The sequence below is a fragment of the Martes martes genome (assembly GCF_963455335.1).
Source record: "Martes martes genome assembly, chromosome: 1".
NCBI lineage: Eukaryota > Metazoa > Chordata > Mammalia > Carnivora > Mustelidae > Martes > Martes martes.
Genome location: NC_137888.1, coordinates 5,261,267 through 5,279,224, shown reverse-complemented (window position 1 = coordinate 5,279,224; position 17,958 = coordinate 5,261,267). Strand labels below are relative to the sequence as shown.

Genomic DNA, 17,958 nt, shown 5'->3' with positions numbered 1-17,958 from the left:
TGAGAAATCTGCAATGCAGAAGAAGTCCTTCACCATAACCCCATCATGATGGCAACATGATCTCAGATATCTAGCCCTTAGAACTGTGAAAAATAAATTTCTGTCATTTATGAGCCACCCAATCTATGGTACTTTTGTTATAGCAGTCTGAGCCGACTAAGACACCAAGGAAAAAGACAGTGGAACAGCATTTTTAAAGCACTGAAAGAAGAAAAAAGTCAACCTAGAATTCTACACCCAACAAACAAATATTTTAAAACTAAAGAGAAATAAAGACTTCTTAAAAATTCTAAAAAGCTTAAAGAATTTATCATCAGCAGACATACACTATAAGAAATGTTAAAGAAAGTCCTTCAGTCAGAAGGGAAATGATACCAGATTGAGATATCAATGTACACAAAGGGATGTAAAGTACCAGAAGTGGTAACTGTATAGGAAAATGTATGATTTTTTTCTTATTATCTAAAGCTCATTAAAAGATCATTGATAATCAAAAGATCATGATGTAGTGTGGGGTTTGTAACATAAAAGTAAAATGTATGATAACAATTGTGCAAATATTGAGATGAAAAAAAAAAACCGGAGGCACATGTTATAAGGTCCTTATATATGCAGTGTATAATATCACTAGAAAGTAGAAAGTGATAAGTTAAATGTATATGCTTTAATCCTAAAGGAATCAAGGAAATTACAAAATAAAGAAGAAAATAAATCTGAGCCAGCCAAATAAACAAAATGGAATTATAAAAAAGTGTTCAATTAATTCAAAGGAGGCAAAAAAGCAGAAAGGAAACAAATAGGACAATACGAAACCAAATGGGAAGATTATAGATTTAAACTTATATCAATATATCAATAATTATATTAAGGGTAAATGATCTAAAAATCCTAATTGATAGCAGCGATTGTAAGAATGGATATGAAAGTAATACACAACTATATCCTGCCTACAATAAACTTTTTCAAATATTTCTCAGATATTTCAAATACTGCTCACAATGCTGAATTGTATTCATGTTTTAGTATTTTGTGGAAGGTATAATACACAAGGGATGAAACTGGACATTTAGCTAAGATTTCTAAGTGAAGTATAGACGTTAACAACTGTGGTTCCTCCTGACTGCTTATGGTAAAATGCAAAAAGCAAGAAATGAATTGAAGAAGAAATTGTTAAGTAAAGAGGAACCAGAACTTAAAGATTTGGGAAATTCTTAGCCTATCTATCACAAAAAGAGGAGAAAGTGTGTTTCGGATGAGAACATTAAGGGTATGGACCAGCAACCATGTGAGAAGGAGATTGGTGCGGGTGTGAGCCCTGGACTGAATGAGCTAAGGCCCAGGAATACTGCCGGTTTGCATTGATAGAGTTAAAGAGAGTTGTCCAAGTTCTTCGGTTCTACAGGCCAGGATGATTGAGCCATTTGGCCCTGAACTTGTGCTGTTCTTTAAGAAAAGGGAAGAATGCCTCTGAAGGATATTCAGAGATCACCTGGGTCACTGCCTTGGTTTCAACAGGCCAGAGAGTCTCCGTCTGAAGCCTTGAGGATAGGACCTCCCAGAGCTGAGTTGGGGAGACCCCTGCCTGAAAGAGCCCTGGGGGTTCTACTCTGGCTTACAGAACTACAAAATGGACAAAGCCTATGTAGAGACCTGAAGTGTGGGCATAGCCCCACTGAGTAGTCAGGGAGGCATTATAATCCCCAGAGGTCTTGAGGGTACAGCATTGAACTGAAGAGGATTATTCCTTTGCCTTAAGATCTAGTGGGGTAAATACCCAGTAGTGCAACTGCAGGGTCATAAGGAAGCTCTCTGTACCCCAATGTTTAAAGCAGCAATGGCCACGGTCGCCAAACTGTGGAAAGAACCAAGATGCCCTTCAACGGACGAATGGATACGGAAGACGTGGTCCATATACACTATGGAGTATTATGCCTCCATCAGAAAGGATGAATACCCAACTTTTGTAGCAACATGGACGGGACTGGAAGGGATTATGCTGAGTGAAATAAGTCAAGCAGAGAGAGTCAACTATCATGTGGTTTCATTTATTTGTGGAGCATAACAAATAACATGGAGGACAAGGGTAGATGGAGAGGAGAATGGAGTTGAGGGAAATTGGAAGGGGTGGTGAACCATGAGAGACTATGGACTCTGAAAAACAACCTGAGGGTTTTGAAGGGGTGGGGGGTGGGAGGTGGGAACCAGGTGGTGGGTATTGGGGAGGGCACGTATTGCATGTAGCACTGGGTGTGGTGCAAAAACAATGAATACTGTTATGCTGAAAAGAAATTAAAAAAAAAGATCTAGTGGGGTTTGCACTGTGAAGTTTTGAACTTACATGGGAACTCAATCCTTCCTTCTTTCCTATTTCTTCCTTTTGGAATGGGAATATCTACCCTATGTGTGTCCTATCCTTATATTTTGGAAGCATATAACTTTTTTCATTTCATATGTTCACAGCTGGAGAGGATTTTGCCTCTGGATGAGTGTACCTTCAATCTGACCCATACCTGATTCAGCTGGTATGTAGGTAAGACTTTGGGCTTTACGGTAGCTGCTGGTATGAGTTAACACTTAATGGGGCTCTTGGGATGGAATGAGTATTTTGCACTTGAGAAAGACATGGTCTTTGTGGGGCCAGGGGGAGAATGGACGGAATGTCTGTGTCCCCCCAAATCCGTATGTTTAAATCCTAACCCCAATATGATGATACTAGGAACTAGGTCATGAGTGTGCAGCCCTCATGAATGGGATTTATGCCCTTATTAGGAGACGAAGAGACCAGAGGACGGTCTCTCTCTCTCTCTCTCTTTGCCATGTGAAGATACAATGAAAACCCAGGTAAAAGGCCCACACCAGACACTGGATCTGAGGGTGCCTTCATCTTGGACCTCTTGGCCTCTTGAACTATGAGAAATAAAGACCTGTTGTTTATGCCAGCCCATGTGGTATTTTGTTAACAAAATGGACCCAGTCAAGAAAACTAAGGTACAGAGTAAGTGACTCACTGCAGTCAGAGTGGCAGACAGGCGGACAGAGGCTCAAGCTCATTGCCTCTGGTCTGAGTCGGTGCTGCCATCACAAGCAACCAAACACACAAAGGGCTTACTTTGACCCTTGCAAGCTGTTAAGTAGACCTCACGTAGGTCAGCAGGCTTCATGAGCTGCAGTGCCAGCTCTACAATTAATCAGTGCAAATGTTAATATGCCTCTTCCTCGTCACAGATCCCATGCTTACTCAATAAAAAATAGAGTCAAAGGATTTCCCATGGTCGAATGTCTGACTACTGCACACGCAGTGTCTGATGAATAAAGGGAGACTAGAGGGCCTTGCACAGGTTCCACAGAGATGCGCGCATGCTTTCGTGTGTGTGCATCCTCGTCACCCGACCTGCCCCCTTCACCACCCTACCTCTCACTCATGCCAGTCCTCTCTTGTGCTTAGAAAGTCACAGGAACATCGAATCCTTCTAGAATTTCAGAGGGAAATTGGCTTGCTTCCTAGCAATCTGAGGAGACAATCCCAAGACTGTGTGTATTTGTATTCTGTAATGCTCCAAGGCTCTGTTGTTGCCAAATTAATTCTACAAAGCTTAATGATGTGCAAATTATAACAATCACTCCAATTGAACATTAAACATCAACAGAGCATTAAAATATATTCAGAAAATAAGGATTTTCTGGGAAGAGAACATAGCTTTTAGTTAAAACTCGGTAAGCATCCTGTCTGTAAGGGACAATTGGTACTTAATTACCTCCAAAATAAGCATTTTATTTAATTTTTTACCTGCGACCCAAGGTGCACCTAAAATCAATGATAAAAAATACAATTTCTAATGCAAGTTTAGGTAGAAGAGCGACCAAAAGCCCAAGTAAAAATGTTTATCTATAGAAACTTCTTCCTTTTGGAATGAAATTTCCCTATATAGATTGGAGTAAGAAATAGTAGTCAAGCTGTCCAGGGGTTCCTGTTCTTTATTTGGGAAATTTAGTTGCACTGGTGTTATCACCCTCTGATGCCGCTCTATTCCCCGGATTGCCGCCATGATTAGGCACCATTTTTCGCCTCCCAGAAGTGTAAGCAGAACGTTGCCAACCGACCCATTTAAACAATAGAAGAGTTTTTTTTTTTTTTCTTTATAACATATGTGACTGGATATTAAATGTGACTTTTCCTGTTGTCTTAAAATTTTAGCAAATGGCTTAACAGGTGAGAATAGTCCCCAAAATGCTGGTACCTTCTCTCCTAACAAAAAACGTGAGGGCCGGGGCGCCTGGGTGGCTCGGTGGATTAAGCCACTGCCTTCGGCTCAGGTCATGATCTCAGGGTCCTGGGATCGAGCCCCACATCTGCCTCAGCATCCCTGCTGAGCAGAGAGCCTGCTTCCCCCTCTCTCTCTCTGCCTGACTCTCTGCCTACTTGTGATCTCTCTCTCTGTCAAGTAAATAAATAAAATCTTTAAAAAAAAAACCATGAGGGCGTACGCAGGGCTTTCTGATATTTTGTCCATCTCCCATCTCTGAGCTCGAGAAGAGGTTAAGTCAGGAATAGGATATTCTTGTGGAGAGCAGTCTGTGTGCATTCCCACCTAGGGGTGCCAGGGATTCTGAGCTCCAAGCAAACCCCTCAGAGATCTTGGAGTCTGGAAGCATATAGAGATTGGTGGGTCACACATGACGCTATGCAGAGTGGCAAAGGCTAGCCCCGCCCCCCAGCAGGAGAGCTGGCTGTGCTGGGGCTGGCTGTCACTTCCAGTGTGGTGGGTTAAGGGTGCTTCTGTGTAGGCCCTGCAGAGGAGGGCAAGACTGGACGTCTTGGGACTGGATGTCTCTGGAGGTGTGAGATGCCTCCTACAGAGGGCTGGCTTTTGACTCCCATAATCACGCATCCATAGATGATGCAAAATTCAAATATTGTTAACAAGCTCAAGAGGTGGCAACAGGTAAGAGAAAAAGAGCTAAATGGGGATAAAGATCATCAGAAGTTCATGTGCAGTAGAGAAGCAAATCTATTTCTTTAAAGCCTCCCTTAATGTTTAGTCAAAAACACTTGTTCTAAGAGGAAGGATGAGTATTGCTTCCTTAGGAAACATTTTCCTCGACAGTTTAGATGAAATATAATAACTGATTATATTTACCTTCCATCAATAGTTTCTTTATTGGATACCAGATTTCCAAACACAATGATCAAATTATGTTGGAGCTGACTTGTTAATTTCTTTTTTTTTAATTATTTATTTTTTAAAATTTCTTTTCAGTGTTCCAGAATTCATTGTTTATGCACCACACCCAGTGCTCCATGCAATACGTGCCGCCCATAATACCCACCATCAGGGTCACCCAACCTCCCAACCCCTCCCCCTTAAAACCTTCAGTTTGTTTCTCAGAGTCCACAGTTTCTTGTGGCTGGACTTGTTCATTTCTATGTGCATCCTGTTATGTGTCATTCCCTCCCAAACTCTGGTCAGTGAGAAGGGATCGATTTTATTTCCAGATTTCTCCTGCTATTTCCATTACATTGATGGTTCAGAGACTCTGAAACATTGAGAGTGTGCAGGGACTAGAAAGGAATGGAAGGGCTTCTCCTTCAAGGGAAGCAAGACAGAAAACTGCAACCTAAAGAAAAGCACACCCCAAAAGTAGGTTCCTAGGATTAATGGATCGAAAGTGGCAAAAAGAGAAATTGGGGGGGAGGAGAGACAGACACTTTTTCAATCTTTAAATATTTAAATCTCTAAATATTTAATTTTCTGCTGGCAGATCTATAACTCTGTCGTCTCATCTTCAAAGTTAAGACAATGATATTAGCCACTCTGGAAGATTTGATTATGCCTGCAGTGTGAATTAATCTTGAATGGACAACTATAACTAAGCTGGTAAGGGATGACCAGAGTGATAGGACACCTGGGGACAGCCGTGAGAACTCACTGGACTAAAGATCTCTCCTTTGGATCTTGCAAAGAAAAGGTATGCGAGAGCTCTTAGCATGATGCCCATAATGGGAAAAACTAATAAAAAGTTACTGTTTGTATTCACAGGCAATTACTGAGTTCAAGTCCAGTGTGTAGACTGTAAGGTAAGTTCCTTCCCCAAAGGAACAAGAAATGATCATAACTTGGCAAACAGAGGATTAACTGAATGAGGCATAGTAAGATCCTGACAGGTTCCTGCTAAAATGTAGAAATAAAAATAATTTCAATTTCCTTTCTAAAACTCCAGTCATAGTTGAGTTTATGATTAATATTTACAAAATGCCTAAGAAAATACATAAAACTTCATGTATTTGATTTTAAAAATATTTATAGCAAGTTTCTTTTACAAAACTTCAGACATGTTGGCTTCCCGAAAATTGTACCAAGAGTGGAAATTACAGCTCGTGAGATAAACCTTGGAATATTCAGACCAGATAGCTCTCATTCCCTTGTTCTGCCTTTCTTACTACTGCTTTAGTTCTGATGCGTGGAACCACAGATTCCTGAGGAACTCAACAGTTTGCTCCTCAAAAGAACATAGAGGTTGCTGGAAGGTTGGTTTTCTCCCTGTGTTTCAGTGTCACTCACGAAAAGCCTGAGAACAGGGTTTATGGGATCTGCTTTCACTACAGAATTATTTTTGCCTCATAGTTTTGGTGCAATCATCTTCCTTTCATATTTAAGATACTTCTTAATGGTAAATAAGATAGAATAAATAAATAAATAAGTAATAAAAATAAATTTTATTCTAAATAAAAATAAATAAATAAGATAGAATTAACCACAATTAATTATTTTAAATGCTCTTTAGTGATTTCTATAAAGCTGGATATTTATCCAATAATTGCTGGATTCATTTCCAAATCCCTCATGCTATTTAGCTCGATGGATGACTTGCAAAGCCTGTAGCCTTTTCTCAGCCCCTCCACTGGGGGCCACATCTGTCCTTGGTTTATACATCATGTATGGTCCTGATCTTTATTCTCCTTTGGATTACAGTCTCTCATGTCCTCACCATCTCTCCCATGCCGGATGGGTTTCAAGCTCCCTGAGGGTGGCCTGGCTGCACCTCTCCCTCTACGATTTCCTGGGGATCTTAGGTCCCAGCATTGTAGAGTCAGGACCCACCTGCTACTAACCGAAAAGGACTGAGGAAACATCTGTTGCATTAAGTTGACTAATGACCTAGAAATTATTTGAATACAATGGAGAATAACTATATAGAGAATGACTATGGATTCACAGGCTGCTCAGACCAAATTATTCAGCGTATCTCATGGATATAAAAAGAATTCCACTTAAAAAATTTCAATTAACTTTTTAATGAAAAACTAATTCTATCAAAGAAGTATGGTGCTTTAAAAAGCTCTAATATCTAATTGTTTAAAAAAAAAGGGCTCAAATGTTCTGATTTTGTGGATAGTATGTTCACATCAGTGATTTAAAAAACCTCCCCCTGAGCAGAATAAGCAAAATAGGCAGCTCTTTTAATTATTGGACAACGACTCTTTGAGGACATTTGAAATCTTTCTGTTTAGTGGCAGAGGAATGACCTGGATTACATTATGAATAAGGGGTTAGCTGGATCAATTTAGGATTTGTCTTTGTTCTTTAAGTTCTCATGTATAATACATTCTGATCTGATTTTCATTTTATTTCCCTATCTTCACCTCCAGAAGAAGATAATGGATCATGAAGGCTGCCCTGTAGGGGTAAACTGGGAGGGTCTGCATGCATAGTGGGAAGAGGGCTTTCAAGCTATTTGCTTCATCCAAATCAATTTTGATGGTTTCCTCTGAACTTTCCTGAGATGACTGTAATTGTTGTATCTGTGACTGTTGGCTACTTTTTAGAAAGTCTTCCAAACAACCTATTTTGGCCTTCCAATAATAGAAATTATCATTTTGTAAGGTATTAAAGTTGATGTCCAGAAAGGCACAGAAGAAGTCAGAGTCTTCATATTACTGTTTTAGAATCAGCACCGTCCAATTAGCCAGACTGGCATCACAGGGTACTTTCTTTTCCCAGGATCTTTTTTTTTTTTTTTAAAGATTATTTATTTATTTATTTATTTGACAGTGAGAGAGATCACAAGTAGGCAGAGAGGCAGGCAGAGAGATGGGGGGAAGCAGGCTCCCCTGTGAGCAGAGAGCCCGATGCGGGGCTCAATCCCAGGACCCTGAGGTCATGACCTGAGCCGAAGGCAGAGGCCTAACCCACTGAGCAACGCAGGTGCCCCTCCCAGGCTCTTTTTTTTTTTTTTAAGATTTTATTTTTTTATTTGGCAGACAGAGATCACAAGTAGGCAGAGAGGCAGACAGGGAGAGAGGAGGAAGCAGGCTCCCTGCTGAGCAGAGAGCCCGATTTGGGGCTCGATCCCAGGACCCTGGGATCATGACCTGAGCCGAAGGCAGTGGCTTAACCCACTGAGCCACCCAGGCGCCCTCCCAGGCTCTTTTTAACAAAATCACCTTCATTCACTATAATTTTGCCTCATCTCTTCTCTGTGGTCACCTCACCTGCCATGCAAATGATCTATCTGTAAAAATGTTTTATTAATCTGACTTGATTGCTATCACTTATTTGATGATGAACAAGCAATTCATTGCATTCTTAGCCCTTGCATTCTTAGCCAGCTTCTGGCTGCTCCATAATTTCTAGCTTTACCATCTCAGAAAAGAGAGGGCCACCATTAGGTCTTTCAGATAGAACTATGGAAGGATGATTTCCATGTCAGTGATTTAAAAGCACAGACATTTTACCTATTTCCTTGTGAGATCGAAATCATCCCCAAGTACATAAGATACTTTCCTGCCTTATGAACCAGAAACTTCATTATACAGTTTAACCTCTATTGGATGACTCACGGCCATTATCCATAAAATTTAATTCAACACAACATTTGCTGAACATCCACTATTTCAGGATAATACCAGGCTTTCTAAAGGCAGAACAGTGACTAGCTGGGGGGCCTGCCCTTCAGCTGACAAGCCACTCTGGGTGGCCCAAGTATACCCCCATTAACAATAATGCAAGAGGTTGTAGTTATGCCAAAATGAGGCTGAAAAGCAATGCTGGGGGCCCTCAGGTGAGACAGATCCAGCTACCCAGGGAAGGCCATAGGCTGTCAGGGTGAAGGGCCTGGACTCTGAGCTCAGACACCTGTGGGTTGCAACCCCTGTCTTTGCCTTGCAAAATGCATGTCCTGGCCAGATGGCACATGCTCCACTTTAGTATCACTATGGTGAGGTCCTAATAACCCCACCTGTATGTGGTAATCATGAAGATTAACTGATGAAAATTAGTATTATTTAAGATGTGGGTCATGGAAGCAATTTTGTGAGTTATGACAATCATTTACAAAATAAAATGGAAAACGGAAAAAAAAAACTACCAGAAAGGGAAATATCAGAGTGCATCACATGGAGAAAGTGTAAACTCTGTTTACGAACCTTTTAGTGTGTGGGTGCTAGATTATGCTTGTAAGATGCATTTCCTGTTGTGAGCCATGAAGAAATACGTTTAGAAATCACAGGCATAAAATGTTTAGTGTATAGCATATTCTCAAAAATGGTGGAATAAATAATGTAGCATTTAAGTTAAGCCTTCGGGATAAAGACTTTAAATGAGAGGAGGATGAGAGGGAAAAGGCAAGGAGGACCCAGGGCACACACGTGTGCACACATGCACGCACACACACCCAGGGCACACATGTGTGCGTGCACACGCACACACACACACACCCAGGGCGTGTACACACACATAACCAGGGCACACACGCGTGCACACACACACCCAGGGCATGCACACACACGTGCACACGTGTACACACACACACACCCAGGGCGCATACGCATGCACATGTACACACACACACACCCAGGGCACACACATGTGCGCACGTGCACACACACAGGGCAGGCACACATGCGTGCACACGTGTACACACACACACAAGGCAGGCACACATGCATGCACACGTGTACACACACACACACACACACACGAGACCTGGGATGGCTTAAGAACAGGCTGGGTAGGGCAACGGAATAGGAGATATGAGACTGGACAGGAATTGGAGCTGGACAGTGGAAATCTGTTCAGGTCATCTTGAGGATTTATGTAAAATGGGAGAAGATCTAGAATGTGAAAGAATGGTGATGACAGCAATGCGGACATTGGACTGGCCCTTGAGACTGGCAGTGGGAAGGCTTCTGACCTAGTTTGGTGCCCTAGGTGAGGACCTAAACCTGGGCAATGGTGGTGGACATGGGAGAAGGGAGAGGATTGAAAAGATACTGTGCAAACGACATTACAGATAAAGGGCTGATATTCAATATCTATAAAGAACTTCTCAAATTCAATACTCAAAAAGCTAAAAACCTAGTCAAAAAATGGGTAGAAGACATGAACAGACACTTCTCCAAAAAAGGCATACAAATGCCTAACAGACACATGAAATGCATCAGGGAAATACAAATCAAAACCACAATGAAATATCTCCTTATACCCATTAGAATGGCAAAAATTAACAAACAGGAAACAAAAAATGTTGGCAAGGACATGGAGAAAGGGGAACCCTCTTACACTGTTGGTGGGAATGCAAGCTGGTGCAGCCACTCTGGAAAACAGTATGCCGGTTCCTCAAGATGTTAAGAATAGAGCTACCTTATGACCCAGCAATTGCACTACTGGGTATTTACCTCAAAGATACAGATGTAGTGAAAAGAAGAGGCATGTGCACCCCAATGTTCATAACAGCCATGTCCACAATAGCCAAACTGTGGAAGGAGCTGAGATGTCCTTCAATAGATAAATAGATAAAGAAGATGTGGTTCATATACACAATATTACTGAGTAATATTACTCAGCCATCAGAAATGATGAACACCCACCATTTGCATCAACATGGATGGACCTGGAGGGGGTTATGTTAAGTGAAGTAAGTCAAGCAGAGAAAGACAATTATCATATGGTTTCACTCATATGTGGAACGTAAAGAATAGCACAGATGACCATAGCAGAAGGGAGGGAAATCCAAAGGAGGAGAAATCAGAGAGCTAGATGAACCATGAGAGAATATGGACACTGAGAAACAATCTGAGGGTTTCAGAAGGGAGGAGGGTGAGGGGAGGGGGTAACAGGGTGATGAGTATTGAGGAAAGCATGTGCTGTGATGAGTGTTATGCCTAACTAATGAATCACTGAACACTGCACCAAAAACTATATACTATACAGTGGCTAGCTGAATATAAAAAAAAAATAATTTACGGTAAAAAAAAAAAAAGAAAAGATATTGTGTAGAGAGGATTCTCATGACACATGTCACTTCACAGATGCTGTTTCCTCTGGGTTGTAATACGCTTCTGTCCAGTAAAACGTACCCCCTGCAAGCCAGGGTTGTACGTACATCCCAAGAAACTGATTCTTATCCTACTGTTTGAGTGACAGCCCCTTGCCTGTGCTCCATGTCATTCTGTCCTCTGTATGTCCCGCTTGTGCCCTTTGCCACATCACAGGGACAGCGACCATCTCTGGTATTTTCTACCCTCCCTAGAACCAGGAACTCCTCAGGGAAAGGCAGACACTCCATTCTTCATCATGGCCATCCCATGGTCGCCATTAGAGTTGTTCTACAAGCTGCTCTGGTTTCCCTGTCTTCTGGGTATGTGTTGGGATTGGCTCCCTTGTTCTCTTGTGCTTGGGGAAGGCCATGTTATGCCTCTGTCATACCCTCCGGAGGGGTACTTCTCTCTGCCATAAAATCTGTGTGTGGATAATATAGAAGAGAACTACCACCAACTCACAATGGGTGGATGTGAAAGACACATAAAGCTGTTGGTGTAAATCCCTGAGTTTCGAGGCCTCTGGTCAGAGGACAAAGGGTATCGTTACATCATTAGCTTAGCTGGGAAACAGGGAGCAAGAATGAATCTGGTTCTGGACACATTGTATATGGTGGAGTCTCGACGGAGACATGGATGGAAGGAAGTAGACAATATGGGACTGACTGGTCCTCTAAAATGGTTGGGGTAGGAGAGAAACATTTTTGATCTTTGCAACTTTAGATGATAATTAAATTATAGGAACAGATTCAAGGATTCATGGAGATAATAAGGATTAAGAAAAAAGAATGAAGGAAGAGTGTTGAGAAATGTGTACATTTAAGGGTGGGTGTCGAGGGGGAGGGGTCGATGGTCTTGGACAGCCAGTGGAGGCTTCAGAGACAGGAGCAGTGTCCAGGGACACGTGCAGTATTATAAGTAGGGACAGTCAGGAGACCCCACTTGACAGTTCCATCGTGGCACTCCTCTTTGACTTGAGAATACTCGATAATTCTGGGTTTCTGAAGCCACTGTCTCTTTCCCTCAGATCCATGATTTATTAAATCCAGGCTCCGGGGAGGGGGCGGCAGGTATAGGGCAAATGCACACCTGCTACTTGGGCTCAAAAGTTACCTAGACCCGGCAAAGGTTACTTTCCTTGCCTCCCTGAGACTTGCTTACGTCTAAGTTGTGGGCTACACTGTGGGGAGTTTAGTTGCTGGAGGTCGTCTTCCAGATAAGGAGTGTCCGGGAACGTTCTCCTCTGCTCATGCAGCACCGTCGGCTGAACACCTTTGTGGTGCAGGGACTTGGTCACGTCGACATCTGAACCTGGAGGATGTGGGGCACGGCTCGTTGATATCATTATTTCAGGCCTTCGGACTTTGTTCTTCAGTGCTGAGACGTTTGCGCACCTGATTTCACTGTTTCGTCCGCTTAGCACTGTGAAAGAGACACTTTCTCCATCCTCACACTTAACGAACACACGGGATTTCCCGCGGCTGCTTTCATGCAGGGAGGAGTGCTAGAGAGGAGATCGGCCTCGCTCCTTTCTCTCTGGGACCTTGTAAGTGTGTGACTTGATCATTCCAACCATCATATACGAAAGAAAACTAATCGTCACGGCCCCAAAATTACAGGGGTAAGTTCCTGAATCAAAAGAATCTTAAGATTTTGCAGCTCGAATCTCTGCCTGGGAAGGAAGGTCGAAGTGTCAGGTGTACCTGCGGGTCCTCACGGTGAGAGTCCCAGCACCACCAGACGTGAGATGAATTTGCAGCTTCTTGTCTGGCCACATATGCAATTTCCAATCTGAGTATCTTTGACTAAGCTGGCCAGAGAGGACACAACGATACCAGTGCCTGTGATTAGACAATAGGCTTTGTGCATTATGGAGAAGAGAGCCTGGGGCCTGTCACAGGTCATTCCCCTGGGGGTCTTTAGAGGAAATTTGTATCAGCGAGGAGGTTAGCTGAGGCAGTCCCCTACAGCGCAACAGATTACAGAGTGTGTGGTGTCCTCGTTTATCTTCCCATGTTCTACATCCAACTATGAGATCATTTCAAAGAACAGAACGCTGGAGAGACGAACGAGAGAAATACACAGAGCTCACACTGCCCTCTGGTGTTCATGCAGCCACATAGCGAACGCGTCAAAGCATCGCAAGGGGTGCCCGCATCCAGTCTTCGGACTTCTCAAATTACAGAAGCTCGGGAGGAAACAAAGTGCCTCTTTCCAGTAATTTATACTCTTCCTAATTCCATGTGGAAAAAAAAAAAAAGGGGGTCGTATTCTCAAGTGTTTCCCTCTGAGGAGAAATACATTAGTCCTCACTGCTCTTTCCTTAGAATATATTATTTTATTTTAAAAATAGGTTTCATATGGGAAATCTTGGTACCTCCCACTCAGTTTTTCTGTCACCCTGAAAGGGCTTTAAAAATAATGTCTATTAAAAGATCCGGGCCTTGCAGTCTTAAGCGAGGTTTGAAGTAGATGAACAGCCATGTGGCTCGAGAGACGGACCGCCTGATTCTGGTTCACTTCACGTTATTGAGGCCCACTCCGGGACTCTGGACCTTCCTTGCAAAACTTACATGCTGCTGCCCGGAAGACCACAGGCACCTCGTAACGGTCCTATTTCTGGGTCCATAGTGCTCTTTAATATTGTCAAAAGCAGCACAGAGACACCTAGCTCGTGGCAGTCAGACATTAAGTAGGTGAAAAATCTGGTTGTTCCTTCCCATCTTTTCTGGTTAGTTGGATCTTAGGATGGTTGTTTTGGAGGTGTCTTGTTGGGAAGGTCCTGGGTGGTCAAACCCCAATGTCCTGTGCTTGGAGAGACCATGGAAACCCCTTTCTTCTCCACCCTGCGGACAGTTTGATCATGGCTTCTTGCTATTCTATGGTGCGGAATTCATTGGCTGGAGGATGGGGACTAAGATGGCCCCTGGCATCCGCAAGTGGGACCGTCTCCCCCATGCATCGGTCTGTCTGCACCAACTGCAAACGAGCCAGGTTGTGTTGTTAGCGTAGAGATAAAGGGCAGATGTGGGGGGGTGCTGTTGGTGTTCTGGGTACCCTGCTAGTCTCTCCCCAGGCTGCTGGGCTCAGAATGGCAGGTGTGGGTCCTACGGGAAGTAGATGGATGAACGAGCAGAGAGAGATAAAGGAGCGTTCCAGATTCGAGTGGAACGCAGGTGCGGCTTACTCTAGCAATGGTTTTGTCTCTCTTTGGCAGAACAGTTCTATGTTGGGGTTGAGGAGAGAATCAGGGTCTGTGCAGGGGTCCTCCATGAACCGCCTCTCTGAGTAGCAGACCATGACTGCCGGGCGCTTCCTCCCAGCATCTCTGCACTGTGAGGGTAGGACGGCAGGTGGGAATTAACAGCATGTTTGAAACCAAAGAAGGAACCCGCAAGAAAGTCCTGGAGCCCATGTTAGACCATCTACATGTGGATTGTTACTTCAGCTCCAGAGGGGCTGGTGCTGACCGGCGTTCTCCAGCAGAGACGTGGGCCTCTGCAAGCTGAGCACATACTCTCCTCGTCTCTCCGCCACTAGTCACGCTCACTGTCCGGGGTGCTCCAAGGCCTGGGGGCTCCCTGCAGACTCTAGACTTTGGAAATTGTATCACTTTAATTGAAGAATTAATTAATTAAAATAGTTTGAGAATATGAGTCAGGCTTAAAAAGGAAGGCCGTCCTGACAGCGGCTACGGCACGATGACCCTTGGGGACACAGTGCTCAGTGAGGTGAACCGGCTGCAGGAAGAAAAAGGCTGTCGGGTTCACAGAGACAGAAGGCAGAGAGGCGGCTGAGCGTGCGGGAAGGAGAGGACGTGGGAAGTTAGTGGTTCAGGGGGACAGAATGTTCTGGATGTGGACGGTGGGGATGGTCTCCTGACAGCGTGAATGTGCTTAACGCCACTGACCTGGGCACTCAGAAATGATGAAGATGGCAAATTGTATGTGAAGGGATTTTACCACAATACAAACAAGTTAGTTTGTGTTTTCCTTCCACAAATGCTTCCTGAATGGCTGCGCATGTCAAGTTCTGTGGCCCAGCGGAGGAGGGGTCAGCCATGGTGCCTGCACCCGAAAATGCCTTACATATTCCTATGTAGATATCACGAATTTTTGGTCCCGCTTTGGCTTTCTTTTCTCTAAAATTTCCCATTTGGATCTGCTTTTGTATCTGGTCTGCGAAACAGCTTAGGTCTATAATTATGACTTGGTAGTAATAATATTAATGAAAATAAATACAGCACTGAGAAGCATTAATTACCCTAACTTTTAATTCTGTCACAATGAGTGAGGCGGACCACGTAATTGTCAGGGTCACAGATCTTCAGCAGAGGCCTCCATGTCTGGCACAAGAGGGACTTTCTTGCTCTCCCTCAGTGGGGGATGGGGCCCGGCAGGAGGAAGGGGTGGGAGGTGGGAGCACAGGAGGGAGGGCGGAGGGAAGGGGGGGAGCCAGGGAGGGCCTGGAGTGCACATAATGACGAGTCCAACAGCAAAATCAATAGGTGCTGTCCACTGACTATCAATTAAGGCACAATTAAGACCTTTGGGTTTTGGTTTTGAGAAGCCGGCTGGCAGTTTTGTGGGAAGTCACCAAATAAACAATAATTCTAGACAATTGTGTCCCTTCTAATGATTCAGATGGGTATTTTCAAATGAGGCATAAATGAGGATGTTGCTTTGAGGTGGAGACAATGGGAGAAAAAATAAAACCCCTGGAAAGACCTAAGTAGGTGGGAAACAAAGGAATGAAACTGTCCCCAGGGAGCCCTCGCGGCTCATTTCTGGAAGTTGCTTGAAAGGCACTTGGTTATTTACCAACTTACTGTGGGGTAGGGGTGGGAGCAGAACACGGTGTACTTCCGGATGATGCCGTTCAGCTTGAGAGGGGGAAGCCAGGACACAAACACCATGGAGGCTGAGGCCGCGGCTGCCTTCACTCCCGCAGGAGGACCTGGAACTAGAAGAGCCGCGCGTTTAGTCACAGCGATGGGGCTTCCCCTGGGCGCTCAGGCCATGCTGCCCGACAAGACCCCCACTCCAGCTGGGCCCACGGTCAGCTCCTCGAGGATCAGTGCTGATGGGAGAGAGAGCTCCACGGAGTCCCCTCGGAATCCACACGCGGAAATCCCAACCCCAGAAGCTCAGATTGCGGCCTTATTTGGAGAAGGGGTCTGTTGAGAGATGATCAAGTTAAATGACGTCTTTAGGTGGCCCTCATCTAGTAGGACTGGGATCCTTATGGAAAAGGGGGAAATGTGGACACAAAGACAAAGCAATGTCAGAGGAAGAAGATGGGCATCAATAAGCCAAGAAGTCTGGAACAGACTCTCCCTCACAGCCCTCGAGGGAACCGACCTGGTTCACGTCTTGATCTTGGACTTCTGGCCTCCGAACTGTGAGACAATGCGTCTCTGTTGTTGAAGCCCCCCGTCTGTGGTACTCTGTTCCAGCAACCCTAGGCACTGACAGTCTCTCTCAGACGAGAGATAGGCGAGCCCCACTAGCTCTGTCCTCTGCCCAACTTTAATAAGAATTCTGTTAAGTCCGTTCAGCCAGAATCCCCTCAATAATTGATCGCTCTTGATACACAATCAACATCTTCATTCTCTACCATACCCCAGGTAATACCTGATCATCCTGGCGTGCCATCAGCAAAACTCCTGCTTGGTCCATCTAGTCAGAAAGCCCCTCATCTCCTGTCTGTAATTTCCCACCCAGGGACCCTACTCCTTCCCCTCCATCTGTTGGCTGTAAATTCCCCTCTCATTTGCATTTGAGGGTGAGCCCAGTCTCTTTCTCCTACCATGAATCCCCACTGAGGTGGTCCCCACACATATACCTCACAGCAGTTCCCCTGAATAAAGTCTGCCTTGCCGCTCTTTAACAGGTGCCACGAATAACCGTGTCTTCCACAGAATTCATACGTTCAGTTGAAGCCCCCGTCTTCCAAGGAGCCTTCCCTCCCCATGGTAGTCCCTTGTGATTTCCTGCCTCTGAACAGCTGGGGAATTTAATTTCTTGTGCTGCTACAGAGTTTGGCTTTGAACGGGCTGGGGATGTACATCTTGCCTCCTGAGTTAGAGAGAAATGAGGACAAACTTCCACAGTCATCATGGACCACTCTTCCTTGCCCCAAACACTTGGCCATCCTTTTGGGCTGAGGGAGGCATAGAAATACTTTTGATGAGGATAGACTTTTGTGTCAGAGATTCGCAGCTTGCGTAGACAACACACACTCTTCTGTAACCCATCTAAGAAGGTGGGATATGGTGTTAATAATATTTTTAAAGATTTTATTTTTATTTATTTGTCAGAGAGAGTGAGCACAGGCAGACAGAGAGGCAGGCAGAGGCAGAGGGAGAAGCAGGCTCCCTGCTGAGCAAGGAGCCTGATGTGGGACTCGATCCCAGGACGCTGGGATCATGACCTGAGCCGAAGGCAGCCGCTTAACCAACTGAGCCACCCAGGCGTCCCATGGTGTTAATAATATTAAGCATAATCTGGGAGCAAGCTTGAATGCCTGTACCCTCCCCCGATCTTTCTGTTTTCCAGATTGAAGAAGGAGGATGCAGTGAGGTAGGCAGGCTGCAGGGGGAGGGGGAAAGGGCATTAATGTTGCTACTAGATAAGGCTGAG

At 44.3% G+C, this 17,958-nt stretch overlaps 1 protein-coding gene across 2 annotated transcripts in view; it reads right to left on the bottom strand.

Annotated features, from left to right (window-relative positions):
- Nucleotides 1-17,958, bottom strand: part of DSCAM (DS cell adhesion molecule) — a gene marked incomplete at both ends in the record, with an annotated part of 750,628 nt that overhangs the window by 64,148 nt on the left and 668,522 nt on the right. For both annotated transcript variants that reach the window (XM_080825484.1, XM_080825483.1), the window contains one exon: nucleotides 16,146-16,279. In XM_080825484.1, the coding sequence (XP_080681610.1) occupies nucleotides 16,146-16,279 (134 nt within the window). The remainder of the gene's footprint in view (nucleotides 1-16,145; nucleotides 16,280-17,958) is intronic.